The 15,426-nt window shown below is 34.2% G+C and overlaps 1 protein-coding gene across 1 annotated transcript in view; it reads right to left on the minus strand.

Annotated features, from left to right (window-relative positions):
• The window catches only part of DNAlig4 (DNA ligase 4), an 87,835-nt gene extending 76,507 nt beyond the window's left edge, over window positions 1–11,328 (minus strand). Inside the window, exons 1-10 of the mRNA XM_067090639.1 lie at window positions 11,183–11,328; window positions 9,565–9,681; window positions 9,113–9,189; window positions 8,616–8,736; window positions 7,697–7,818; window positions 6,811–6,938; window positions 5,368–5,489; window positions 4,303–4,537; window positions 2,345–2,490; window positions 1,551–1,640 (exon numbers count right to left, since the gene is read on the minus strand). Coding sequence (XP_066946740.1) covers window positions 1,551–1,640; window positions 2,345–2,490; window positions 4,303–4,537; window positions 5,368–5,489; window positions 6,811–6,938; window positions 7,697–7,818; window positions 8,616–8,736; window positions 9,113–9,189; window positions 9,565–9,681; window positions 11,183–11,224 — 1,200 coding nt within the window. The 5' untranslated portion in view covers window positions 11,225–11,328. The remainder of the gene's footprint in view (window positions 1–1,550; window positions 1,641–2,344; window positions 2,491–4,302; window positions 4,538–5,367; window positions 5,490–6,810; window positions 6,939–7,696; window positions 7,819–8,615; window positions 8,737–9,112; window positions 9,190–9,564; window positions 9,682–11,182) is intronic.
• Between the last annotated feature and the right edge of the window lie 4,098 nt (window positions 11,329–15,426).

The raw sequence follows: 15,426 nt of genomic DNA on the forward strand, positions 1-15,426 counted from the left end.
ACTTAGAGGTCGAATTTTTTTATTTTCTTACTCAGGTATTTTCAGTATTAGTTGTTTAATAAGTGGTAAAAATTTGAAGAAAATCCTTCAATCATAAGGCAGCTATGGTCACCTGCTTTATAATGGAGCCTTATGCCAGCATCGCTGCCCTGATATAATAATAATAATAATAATAATAATAATAATAATAATAATAATAATAATAATAATAATAATAATAATAATAATAATAATAATATTTCTCCAAATGAATCTTTAGTTCTAGCTTTGAAATATTCACTGGAATTAAACTACAGGTGGATATATTTTTCCCAAGGTAAGGTTATATACTGGAGTTACATTGAAACTATTTAAAAGCTTAGCTTCCACTTAGGAAAAGACTAGAAGAGGGTTTGAATCGACTCAGAGGTTGCAAGACTTGGGACGACTATCCTAACGATATGTGTTTTCATCATTTTAAGAGTCAAACGAAGTTTGTATCTTAAGTATAAGGTAAAATTCAAAATAGGAACATCCCTCTGGCACGTAATTTTGTTATTAATCTTCACGGTCATGATGACTCATTTTCTGGTGCTACTTTGGCTTGTTATCTAAGCGTCACCCACTCCGAGATGCTAGTACTAAGCATGGCAGAAGCTCCATTGGACGCCGTGTTTAGTACTAGATATAATTCATTAATATAATTTGTCGACCACACAATATAGAAATGGTTGTAAATAATACTTTGATCCCCGAGGGGCTGGTACTAAACACGGCGTCCAATGGAGCTTCCGCCATGTTTAGTACTAGCACCTAAGAGTAGGTGGCGCGTAGATAACAAGCCAAAGTAGCACTTGCTTTTCCGTATTTTCATTGTTATCTCTTAAAATTTGTTAGTAGGATATCCTCTGATCCCCTGATTGCTTGACACAAACGGTTATGACATAGACCTATTTTTAACGCCACGAGACTACGAAAATCGTAAACTTCGTCAAAAATACAATATGGATGTCTCTTTATATATTATAATTCCAGGCAAGATTTAAATATTGTTCAAATTGCTGATCAATCTCAGGTCATATAATCCTCGGTCTTTGGACATCTCTAGAACGTCGGATTATGCAGCGTGTAAATCTCGAAAGAACGGTAAATCCGGAAGCGACATTCTGGTTGCCATTTATCGACGTTCGCATCTGCTCTGAGTTGAAAAGAGTATCAGAAATTGATCTGGGAGCTTTCTTTATAAAATTCTCGAAGTTGTAAACCGCGTGTGACTCAGATAAGGCAGTATTCTACGGGATTTAACTTTGGATTTCTAACTGTATTCACCAACAATAACTAACGAAACAACCAGAATATACTCCACGATAGCGAAAATTACTGTCATTAGCAATCAGATAGTTATCTATAATAGTTATTGGTGATTTTTCCCTCTTCAATATAACCATTCTAGGAATAGCTTCATTCGTTATCATCTTCGTTGCTGATATTCGTGATGTTATTATTGTTGTTACTGAAGTCACTCTTATAATTGATCATTGTTCATGATACGAGACCTTGGTCATACTCACAGCAGCAACGCCGTCTGCGATGACATTCACGTAGTTCTTTTCTCCCGTGATGAGACGTCCGATGTCGCGATAGACGCCCGAAGTTGCAGACTACAAAAAAAAAAAAAATACTTTTATCAATTTTTCCCTTTCCATGTGTACGTTGATATCGTCTTTCACTATTTCATTATCAGAAATATGATATATATATATATATATATATATATATATATATATATATATATATATATATATATATATATATATATATATATATATATGTGTGTGTGTGTGTGTGTGTGTGTGTATGTGCTTCTCCTAATTCAACTTAAGTCTTTATAAATAGAACAGATGCCTTTCTAAAACACGAATTGTGTGTTGCAGGGATTATTTTTCCCAACTTAAATCTAAATCTCTTTGTTTTCACAAAGTTAGTTTTCCAGTCCCAGACCAAAACCTCAATAAACTATCTTTTGCTCAATAAAGTTATTTCAATGAGCTGAAACAATGCCTGTGAAAGTTATGAAGCTATTTACACTATACCTTATTTATTTCACTAAAGCAACCTTAAAGATCTCTGAGAATTTGGAGCTATTTTCCCGAACTTACACATATATCTTTTCGGCTGTCAATGTGTCAATAAAGCCGTTTCCCCTAAATCAACTCTAAACCTCAGTTAACGAAGCTGTTTCCCAAAACTTAAACTCTAAATCTCCTTAACAAGTAAAAGCCATTTCCCCTAACTCAAAGGCCGCCATGATTAAAAGATGCTTCTCTAAACTTAGGCCCAAATCCACGATGATTGCGAGACCCACCTTGAAGAGGAAGTCGATGCTTCCTTCTCTGAAGATCACGGGATAAAATCCTTTGTGTGTCGCATCGAGGAGATCGGAGAGAGAGTCTATCGGCTTCTCGTAACTGGGGACGCTCAGGTAGGCCGTGAGGACGCCAGAATACACGGCTGGAAATTACAAGATATTTATGAGCAATGTGCTTGTATGTGATTTTTGAGTTTCTTATTAGTTTCAACTTATACAGGTTTTCAACATATATAGGTTTTATATATATATATAGATATGCACCATATATATATATATATATATATATATATATATATATATATATATATATATATATATATATATATATATATATATATATATATAATCCAATTCAATATGTCAGGGAAAGGCATAGTACTATATATGCCGACGTTTCACAGCTCCTCAGCTTATCTAGCCCTGAACAGTCCAATATCAGAAGTAATTCCAAGATATGTAAAACTTCTATAGAAAATAAAGACTTTTCAATAATAGGAGAGGCACAAAAAGAAAATGATTTAACAATACTTGAATCTATTATTATCAAACTGACTGTACCACCGTTAAACTCCCAATCATCGTCCACACAAATGTTTATTGCCTGATGGTCTTGTTGGGCTGTTTCGTCTCTGTCTGTAAGTTTATCTATTTATTTGTTTCTCTCTTTTGTAATACTCAAATTCTCAATGCGAGTACGGTAGTTTGTTTTTAGCTTCCTTCTGGGTAGGTTGTCACCAGCCTTTAGCTTGTTCTTTTGGTAAAGGTTTTAGTAATTTTATTCTGAATGTTTTATTGTAACTCAAATTTGTAGTTCTGATTTTATTAGTTTACTGACTGCCATGTTCGCTGTTGCAGCCTAGAAAATGCAACTATGAGGAGTTGTGAAACGTCGGTATATATTATAATATAATGCATATGGACAGTGCCTTTCCTGACCCGCCTTGGATTGTTCTTCGAGCTGTTGCTCCGGAAGTTAGAGGTATACACACACACAAACACACACACACACACACACACACACATATATATATATATATATATATATATATATATATATATATATTTTTGTGTATGGTCCATTAATTTTTATATACACCTAATACACAGAGATTTAAGATATATCGACAAAATGGAATTCAGGAGAGAGAACATGTGTACACACACACACACACACTATATATATATATATATATATATATATATATATATATATATATATATATATATATATATATATATATATATATATATGTGTGTATATATATTCTCTCTCTATATATATATATATATATATATATATATATAGTGTGTGAATCCCATTTTGTCAATTTGTCGATATATCTTAAAGCTCTCTGTATTAAGTGTATAGAAAAATTAATGGATCCGTATATGTTTGTGTTGTGTATGTGTGGCGTATGTGTGCGTATATCTCTCCTCTCTCATTTCATGTTTACAAAGGCAGCGTACCTTGATTCCCAGAAATGAGTTATCTTAAAAGGTATCAAATATCTTTATGAGAATATGCTTATGCCGTATCAAACTAGAGGCTCGAAGACAGCAATAAGTAGTACCATTATATAACAGACGAAAGTGTGGGGGTTTTTATAAAAAAAAAAAATACTGGGACGTCCATGTTTTTACTGCACTGAAAGAAATGCATAACTTTTATCGAGCAACATACACATCATTCATTTAATGGTGAGCTGCGCATTAAAATTCGTTCAACCCTCCACGCAAATACAGAGATCGTTTCAATACAACATTTTAAACAAATGACTTGCATGCTGTTAAGTTTAGTGATTTAATGAGCTAGTTTCTATTACGAAAACACAGTCATCTTTGTATAATCGGCATTGATGCGACATCATTGAACAAAATCAACAATAGTGTGACTCGAGCAACGATCTTTAGATATAGCTTATACAAGAAAACAAAATACTCTAATCACTCACAATTGATGTAATAGCAGTACAGGTACCAAGCACCGAAGAGGTACCTGATAGACCAGGATGGGGGCACCAGGGTGTTGTCCATTCTCACGAGGCTACGGAAGGTGCTGTAGGTGATGCGATCCAACGTCATGTCTGTGCTTCTTCTTCTTCCGTTAGGAGTCGATAGCGAGAGCAGATTCGTGATGTAGATCGCGAAGCTATAAGCGAAAACGCTTAGTCCCAGCACCAGCCAAACCTGTGTTTATCACATAAAATGACAGCTTACACTTATCTCGGTACAAGCACTGGAAAAAGAAGGTAGTTGAGCCAAAAAAAAGTTTAAGTGCCTTCTTTATCAATTCTTATTTATGTTAAAAGCTTTAAACGAGCATATAAACTTCATTAGCTGCTGTAAATGTAACTTTGATTTGTCAAGTTTTTTTTAGTCTCAATGTCCTCCTCAGCTAGATTTTCATGTTATTTTTAGAATTGCGTAGATTTTTATATAAGTATTTCTTCGTACTAAGCTCACGAGTAGGAGATTTATCAATAAATAGATCTGCAACAGTCTCACAGTGAGTACATATAGCCTCACATTTCACTGAGACATATTACGCTACCTGTTGACTATTCGGGCCTTATTGCAGTGCTGCCGCTTTCACCAAACTTCTATGATCTGTAAGATGTTTCCCGTTATGGTTATGAGAGCTTGTTTCAACGGCATTTGGTATTCAATGGTGGTCAGCCATCATTGTAGTGACAAGACTCAATAAAGTCACATTAAACTCAGTTTTGTTCCCATGATTTACCAGCGACAAAAAACTCAAAAATAAATACTTTACCCCATAATTAACATAAACAGCACATTTAAAGATTCTTGCTAGTGATACTTGCCAGTAATCTTCAGCTACCGAAACACCTTAATTCTTTTTATTTTTAAATCAGCATTTTTAATTCACATTCCTAAACGATTAACTCCACTAATAGGACTTTCGTCCCACTGATACCTGCTGCCTATCCGCACTTCCCGTACCACCTCAAAAAACAAAAAACAAAAACAAAAAATGCGAATGACAAATGTCTTACCTCCGGAGTGAAAGGGGAAAACACGGCAAACGCCCTGCTCTTTTCCTTCGGCGATCTGGAGACGCAGGTCGAGGACTCGATGTAATAGGGAGAGGTGAAGTCCACGACAGTCTCCCTTGAAGCTGTGGAAGTAATGGACACGTTTTGTGAGCTCTCTCGATCCAAAGAGGAAATGAAATGCTCTTCAAAAGCTAACAGAAGAAAATGTTGCCAATGAATATATTCATGAACGTTCTATTCTCTGAATCTTTATATTCATATTACTAAGAATATTTCGTGCACCGAGAGTAATTGCATTTATTATACTCCAACTAGTGTACCCGACCAGTGAAAAATAGGACCAGAATAGTCAAGTAATTTTTCAATTGCATAATGTCTAAGTAATGTTGCTCTGTATTTTCTGATTTTAAGATTTTCTTATAGTTAAACACGGAGTCTTTATCCCGTAGACTATATGTGATCCATACCAAAAATATACTGTGGATTATGAATACCTGTTGCTTTTTGTACTGCAGGATAATACGAATGTTTCGGGTACCTGGCGCGTCGAAAAGTATAGTGCATGATCATATTTTTATTATTTAATTCGATTCTGACTTAACTGTGCAATGATTTTCCTAATCCTGTTGTTGAATCATTCAAATTTCAGATTAAAATTAGCACAAATGCTTTTAGTTTTTCGTTAATTAGTCTGGCATAACTCACTTCATAGTTTTTTTATGTCTTATCTTACTTTGTTATCTATCGCATTTGTTGCATTCATCTTTTGTTTTTGTTTTTTTTTTTTTGTTATTGGTTTTTCATGGTTCATTCTTTACGTCTCAATTTCCTTGTGTGACCTAAGCTACTTTCCTTGAGGGATCTTTGGGTTTGAAGCGTTTATTTTACTTTTCCAAGCAGGGTTGCGACCTGGTTTGTAATAATAATAATAATAATAATAATAATAATAATAATAATAATAATAATAATAATAATAATAATAATAATAATAATAATAATACGCACTTCAAAGCATTTTGCTTACTGAAGTTTAAGAATTTTGTTGTCCTGACATTTCAATCATGAATCTTTTATGGTCAAGAAAAGAAATTTTATTTATATATTCATATCTTCTTTTTACAATTCTTTGCTTTCCTATAATTTTAGTGCCTGTAATCTAAGTATACAAATTCAGTAATTCGTTAACTAACTTTATTTATTCATTAATTTTTATTAAAATCCAATTGCCTGTCCATTCAAAGATACTTTTACACTGACCACTGAGTAATCCAGTCTGTAACAGTGACTTCGTAAATTTTCAATTTATCTTTTGGTAAAATTCTATTGTCTTTTAATTTCACAAGAGTTCTTGCCTGCAATAGTGATTCGTAAAATACCAATTCTAAAAATCCCATTATCTGTCCTTTTACAAATAACTGTACACAAGCTACTGTAGCATCTTACCAGTAATGGTGATTTCGTCAATTACAAAGTGAGCTTTGTAGTTGGACACCATCCCAATGAGACCTGATACCGTGCCATCGGGCTGAGGACCGCCCCACTGGCCGTCTTCGGGAATAACGATTTCAATCCTGTCGGAGAGGAAAGCATGACAAATACGTGATTATTATTATTATTATTATTATTATTATTATTATTATTATTATTATTATTATTATTATTATTATTATTATTATTTGTTGTTGTTGTTGTTGTGCTGCATCTACGTATGTAAACACAATAAACATTCGTAATGTTTTTCTGTGGAATATATCTCCACTACCTTCAAGAGTCTCTTCCAAGTGAATTTAGCTATAGCTTCATTCTTTCAGAATTTTATCATTATTTCCTGGCCATGTTCCAAAGCTATAACCATCAAGAAAAACAGGAAAATAGGAAAAGTTAGATTTAGATGTGACAAAGTAATAGAAGTTGCACAAAGGAGGGAAATTTTAATTTATAAAATGTTTTTCGTTCAATCTAAAGCATAGAAGCTTTTCCTCTATTAACCTGGAGGCCAGAATACGTTTTTGTCTGTTCACTCTGTGTGAAGATTACATTTTTCTCTGTTTATCCAAATTGCTGGCTATGTTTTCCCTTTTCCCTGAGAACTGAATGTTTCCCTCTGGACATACATATGTGAAATTGGACATACGTCCTGGACATACTTGTACATACGCGAAATTGGACATACACCCTGGACATACTCGTACATACGCAAAATTGGACACACACCCTGGACATACGTGAAATTGGACATACATGAAATTGGATACACACACACGTGAAATTGGTCATACACCCTGGACATACATACGTGAAATTGGACATAAACCATGGACATACATACGTGAAATTAAGAACTTGGCTTATAGTGGTAATGATGCTGGTGTCTATCCCCGTATCTGGTAAGGGTTCGCCTGCGGGGCCTTCCTTCAAACCGAACCAAGGCCAGTTGTCTACGGCAGCAACCTTCAAATTAATAGTGGAACCACTGTATTTAAACATGCATAAGAAAGAAATTGTCTTTATTTTTTGCACTTTCCAAACTCGGCAAAAGTTTACAGGGCAGAAGCTCCGAAGGCCATCAACTTGCAAATTTTCAGAGAGTGATTTTTATCAGTAGAAAAGAGATAGACTAAGAGTAAAAATAAAAAAAATTACAAGCTGTTAATTATACTGAAAACCCCTAATTTAAAAGAAAACCTTACATTCACATAAGTTTAAAAAGCTACACGGTAAATCTCAAGAAGATTACTGATGTTTGTGAGTAGATTCAAGAACAAAGAAATTTTTTTATTTTTACGAAATATTGCAGTAATAAATATTTTATTGTGACTTTATTAATAAGAACTTAAGGATGATCATTTTGTGCTTATGCTATACGACTTCCCAGAACGAATTTTCATCAACAACTTTGGATGAATAGTTTGGAGTGAATGTCATTTTTCTCGGCAAATGACAAATTAAGAGCAATTAAAAATTACCTGAAATCGATACATTGAATAAAAATGTTAAAATGTAAATTATTGTATTTAGAGCGCCATAATTAACAATTTGTACAATAAACCTAGTCAAAGGTCCATGAACAACGACAGACATTCTTCAAATTAAAAGCAAAAAATGTAGGAATAAACTCCTAAAGATTAAAAAAAAATGAAGAATAAATAATATTTCATTATTTGTACCACAAACTTATCAAAGGAGTGTTGTTGTACAAGATACTCTTCATGTCAGAAAAAAATGACAACATCCAAACAAAAACAAACCTTCATCACTCTGCCTTGTAGGTTCATGAATTGTTGACGGTGCGTCAGGCTGGTCAGAGGCCTGTTCAGCTTGTGGCTCCAACTGTCTTGGAACCACCACCATTTTCCAACTGGGACAAACCTGCCGAAAAGAACTTCACTGGACTGATACTTGAGCAAAATATTTTAGTGTTACTGCTATTATAATTAATAAGAAGGAAAAGAAAAAAAATTATTAAAAATATTGATAATTTTAGACACTAACACACACGTTGAGAGGTCACTGAGGGCAGTTATACACACACACATATATATGTATGTATATATATATATGTATATATATATATATATATATATATATATATATATATATATATATGTATATATATACATATATATGTATGTATATATATATATATGTATATATATACATATATATATATGTATATATATGAATATGTATATATATATAATATATATCAAAGTGGTGTGCTGCATTTACAGCTAAAATACAATACCCAATTCTGCCATTTTGGCGGAACGTCGTGGTAAGTAGCGTAACAGCTGCGTCAGATTCTATTTGGGCGATTGTGAACTGAAAGAAAAAAACTAATAGTGAACTTTTTAATGATAAAGTTAAAAATCAAGTAAATTTAATTTAGCTAACTTCATATATTCAGTTTTGCTCTTTAATTCTATGTTCATTTGTTTCCGCCTTCCAGAAGTGGATCAGTTCAGCAAAGGCTTGCTTAAGTAAAGTAATCGCTTTTTGAATTGTTGTGCATGTATATTTATATTCATTAGGAATAATAATAATAATAATAATAATAATAATAATAATAATAATAATAATAATAATTTTCCGCAATAGCACGCTCCGAAGAACCTTAAGTAATGCCTACAATGCACCGCACGAGGTGCACTGACGGCACTACCCTCCTACGGGGTTAATCCTGTCTGCCACATTTACCTGAGACTCTTCGTCGAGGATGCTTTCAAATCTGGGCATCAACTCATCGTCATCCACGACGATGATCCAGTGGATTGATTTCAGCAGAGACGCTGGCTCTTCCTTCTGCTCAGATACCTACAAGAAGAAGATTGAATTGAATTGAATGTAGAATTTAGGCCAAAGGCCAAGCACTGGGACCTACGAGGTCATTCAGCGCTGAAACGGAAATCGAGAGTAGAGGGTTTGAAAGGTGCAACAGGAGGAAAACCTCGCAGTTGCACTATGAATCAACTGTTAGGAGGGTGGAAAGTAAGATGGAGGAAAGAGAATATGAAAGGAGGGACAGTAAAAGGAACGAAAGGGGTTGCAGCTAGGGGCCGAAGGCACACTGCAAAGAACCTCAAGTAATGTCTACAGTGGTACAAGAAGAAGATTGTTATTTTAGGAGACAACATTGATGTTGGCCCTGTTTTGAGTCTTGTAAAGGTTTGTGGTTTTTATGAAAATATCTTATAATTTTATATAGATATGTCTTTATTATCTTACTTATGGCAGTTTTGATTCCATTAAAAATTAAATCTCTTCGGTTTTAACTTTTTTTAACATTGACCTTTAGAATGTCGTTTATAAACTCGTTATTTGTATCATTTCCATTTTCATTCATTCTCATCATAGGCTTGAATGACCCTACGGGTCCCAGTGCTTGGCTTTATGCCTAAATCACATATTCCATTCCATTCCAAGATTGTTAAGAGAGCAGGGTTGAATGCCTGCCAGACATTAAATGCAGCATGTAACGAACCCCAGCAGCATGGTACAAGCGGCGGATTGTATGAACCTCGAGGGTCAGCATTATAAGGGAAATTAAGGATTTAAACTACAGGTGGATATATTCTTTCCAAGGTAAGCTAATGTACTGGAGTTACATTGAAACCATTTAAAAATTGTTTGAAGAAATACCCAAAAATTGAATAAGCAAGACTTTATTATAAATTCTTTATATATTGCTTATTCATGGGCTGTTCTCAGGAACATGACTAGGTGCTGGCATAAGGCAAGGCCAGCAATCGCACAATAAAAAGAAATTGCTCAGTTACTTAGGTACCACATACAATAATGTTTTAAAAGCAATAAAAATTGTTGTTGTATATACATATATATATATATATATATATATATATATATATATATATATATATATATATATATATATATATATATATATATATATATATATATATATATATATATGTATATATATGAATAGAAGTGAATATAGGATTTTGGCCGAAGGCCAAGCACTGGGATCTATGAGGTCATTCAGCATTGTAACGGAAATTGACAGTAAAAGGTTTGAAAGGCGGAACAGGAGGAAAATCTCGCGGTTGCACTACGAATCAATTGTTAGGAGAGGGTGGAAAGTAAGATGGGAAAAAGAGAATATGAAAGGAGGTACAGTAAAAGGAATGAAAGGGGTTTCAGCTAGGGGCCGAAGGCACTCTCCAAAGAACCTTAAGTAATGCCTACAGTGCACCGCATGAGGTGCACTGACGACACTACCATCCAAATACTGCTTTCCTTACTTCTGAACTGTTCTCGTGACTAACTTTGTAATGAATTCTAAAGTAACACTTACCCAGTGAAGAATATGCCAAGCATTACTCGCCGAGCAAATCATTAGGGCGACAAGTTCCGAAGGCCAAACACGGAATGAACCTAGTACCCACAATTCCAGGGCTTCCACTTGGCACGATGTGACCTCTATTCCTCCCAGCTGAGAGAAGAATGGACGCTTCTGAAAAGGAAACCAACACCTGCAAAGATACGGCGTTTGTAAGAGCGTTTCCTTATAATATTTAGAACACACACTGTCTCTCTCTCTCAAACACACACACACACACACACACACACACACACACACACACACATATATATATATATATATATATATATATATATATATATATATATATATATATATATATATATATATATATATATATATATATATATAATTACATATATACATATATATAAACACATTAAGTATATACTGTGCATAATATACATATATATATATATATATATATATATATATATATATATATACATTTATACATATATGGATGGATTTATATGTAGGCGTATAAATGTAGAAAGCCAAACATATACAGGCAGGAGGTTACCTAAATAGTAATCATCTTGAAGTATTAAAAGTTGACTTCCAGAAAACACTTCACTTAGGAGAGAGCCAAGTAAGACCAATACATCCGCCTCCATTCTCTGAGCTTCGCCATTTCTGTAAGAAAAATTATATAAACAAAAGAATAAATAAATAAAATGAAATAACTCAGTGAATTAGTTAAAATACGGACAATATTATGGACGGTTTGTCAGTGAGGTTTTTCGGGCAATGATGCTTGACATGAATTTCCTTAAATCTTACTCTATACATTAAGAAGAACCTATCAGAATTTAAACTACTATTAGCGATTAAGAGATATTAAATATTCTTTTTTCGATTTTAAATCAATTAATGCTTAACTTTTGCGCTAATTCAATACACATGTTTTATATAATGTATATAAATATGGATGCGCCAGGCACATAGCTATATATACATATATATATGTATATGTATATATATATATACACATACATATTATACATACATATACAAATATATATATATAATGCTTGTGCGTGTGCACGCATGTAATTCAAAATTGTGCAAACTTGTGAAAAAAATCATCAGATGAATTACCCAGAGAGAGACTTAGTGTCGTTATCGCTCCGGATAACTGCAGTAGAAAACCTTGAGATTTGACCGACAGATGACCCTTCAGTCTGTAAACTCCAGCCTGAAGATCAAAGTAAAATCAGAGTGTAAAGTATCATGACAATAAAAACATTTATAATGACGTAATATTAGTAATGATAATAATGAATGGGCGAATAGATCTTTAAGTTTAAAATGGTAACTGCGTAAAATTTTGAAAATATATAAAGTGTAAAGGTGCTATATTTTTTAGCTAGCTGTAAAGAAAACTGGAATATTACAGTTAAATATTCTGTTCATCTATAATGCTTATGAATTTCATGATTAGAGTAATAAGGACACTTAACCCAAGTGATGAAAAAACGGATAAAATTTACCAAAAATTTTAAAAAGCAACTAAATCTTTTCAAATAAGTCATAAATTAAGATAACATACTTCGAGAATACTGTCCAATACATAATTATGATCTTATAAAAAGGTTTTACACGTACACATGCACACAGACAGACTTCTAATTAAGAACCTGTTTGTTTAAAATATTTTTGGAGACGGAGTAGAAGACAAAACCGACTTGTACAGATGAGCTTAAATGAAATATTACTGGAACACACGAGAGAGAGAGAGAGAGAGAGAGAGAGAGAGAGAGAGAGAGAGAGAGAGAGAGAGAGAGAGAGAGAGAGAGAGAGAGAGCGAGCGAGAGAGAGAGTCACGAATGTACTTACCACGTAAACAAAGCATTGCAAGAAGAAATCCTCTCCACATATTTTTAGAACTTTTTGATGCATCGCCTTTCATCTGCTACGGAAGGAAAACCAATTTCGAAATTAAATCTATCGGGGGAATTTCAAGGGCAAGTCTACGCATGCACTCCAGCAAAACTAGTAAAGCTGGTAGTTAGATAATCCGAGACGTACATTGTAATTTTGTTTTAAATAATTGAAAATCCACATATGATATCGAAAATACATTGCACGCTAGATGGTAGGCCTACGCTACACCTAGATTTAAACAATTTACACAAGCCACAAACAAGAAGTTAGTACACCAATTCTTTATTTAAATCTTTCGCACACACTGAAAACGAGGCAGTTTTAGCTACTAAATCAACAACTCTCCGAACCATAGAAAAGGTATGAGATCAATCTTTTCCAAATTAATTTTCCGTGACAACTTATAATCTCAAGCAGGTCCTAACCGGATAAGAGAACCGTGGGAAAGGCTTTGGAAAAAACACCCCTATCTTGTATAAAGCCAATCGTTAACGGGGGAAAAAAATCATAGTAGTCTATTGCACTTGACAATGGATCATAGTAGGTCCGGGAGCTAACTTCAGGATGTGCTCTTTGTTTACTCACGGTAAGGTTATGAGATCTTATTGAGGCGCTCGCCTTCCTGCAATGCTCTTTTATATGAACGTCATCAAGCCCTCCCCTCCCCTTCCCCAAAGGCGGCCCCACCCCCTCTCTTCCTTACCTTAATTTTTGGAATAACAGCTGTGATCATTTTATTAAAAAAAACAAAAAACATAACTTCACTCTATAGACTGAGGTATGATTTTAACGTCTCAAAAATCTCAATAATAAAAATGAACGTTTAAATACAGGAACCTTGTAAATATATAAGTATTTGGAAAACCAATTCACCTATGGGTCCCAGACTAACAAATCAATATGTGAAGAATCAGCGTTCATAACCATCACCTTGAATTGCAAGGAGATATACCTTCAATTTTACAGAAAAGTCGTTCGCTCAGCATTGAAACAATTAGAAATGATATCGAGAATCATTCAGTCAGTATGACATTAGTAGAAATATAACGGTAGAAAAGAGGAGCCGATCCAAATGCATTTTTCTCTGTTCCATTTAAGAAGAAAATGCAAGTAAAAAATATTCTTGGCGGCTATTAGGATAATTCAATAAACCTAAGAAAATTGATTAAGGAGTCATATCCGGGGCCCTGGAATATTCTGTAGCCCACTAATTTGGGCGGATTTTTTCTTTCGGTGATGAATGGCATAACTACCTCCTAACTGAGTCATAACGGCCGTTGCGTAGGCAAAGAAGATAAGATTTACATCGTGGGAAATGTGTGATTATTCCTCGTATCTGCCTTGGAGATGTATTTCGAATAGGTGGATGGTGATGGATTGCCCATTTGGCATTCATTGGGTCGAAACACAACGGCAAAGAACCATCTTAGCCCGTCATTACTTCGTAATTTCCATCTACATCAAGGCCGCCATTCTCGATGTTGAGCACCAGGATATTTCTCCCGGGGAATACTTGGAATTATCGGAAAAATTATCATTTCAATAGTTCATCAACATGACTGTATTTCTCCCCCAGCTCCTTCGCTATCATACTGTTACTGCAAACACAGTAAATGTAACAGAAACAGACTGATAGGCGATACATTAATCATACGCTCAAGAGCAAATCGTTGGCGGTCTGTACTGGAAAGCGAAAGTTAGCGTTAGATATTTCAATCTCTTCTGAATCGGGAGGTTCTGGCATCACTGTCTCTTCCAAACCGTCTGAGTTTCTGTATTCCATTACATCCACCGTCATCAAAATAATCAGGGTTAATGCCTTCAGCGTTTTCCAAATCATCAGATTTATTATATCACCTTTCTTCCAAATCGTTAGATAAATTAAGTTCACAATATCTCCGATAACTCTTAAACTCTTCACACTCGCTGTCTCTTCCCAAACGTCGAATGCTTCGCGTTCCAAGTCCATATTTGTTGGAGTGAGGACTCATGAAACTCCCCAAGAAAGGACAATTCCGTTTTTTTTTTTTTTTTTACCAATTCAGATGCTCAAATAACATAGATGCTACAAAAAATAAGGACAAGGAGAATGCCGTTACATTCTTGAAGGCATAAATACAATATCAGCAAAACAAATATATAAAATAAATTAACCCATCTACGATTTTATTAAGTAAGCAAAGCGTGTGTATTTACTTTCCAGCTGTCATTAAATCCCAAGCTCGGATAAAGTAAATGTGTGTTGTGTGGGGTTAACGCATCTGCACTTTAAAACAGGAGAATTATTGAAACTTCCAACTAACTACAAGGGGTCTGGTCCATGTGACAAA

Source organism: Macrobrachium rosenbergii, chromosome 47 (genome assembly GCF_040412425.1).
Source record: "Macrobrachium rosenbergii isolate ZJJX-2024 chromosome 47, ASM4041242v1, whole genome shotgun sequence".
NCBI classification, from domain to species: domain Eukaryota; kingdom Metazoa; phylum Arthropoda; class Malacostraca; order Decapoda; family Palaemonidae; genus Macrobrachium; species Macrobrachium rosenbergii.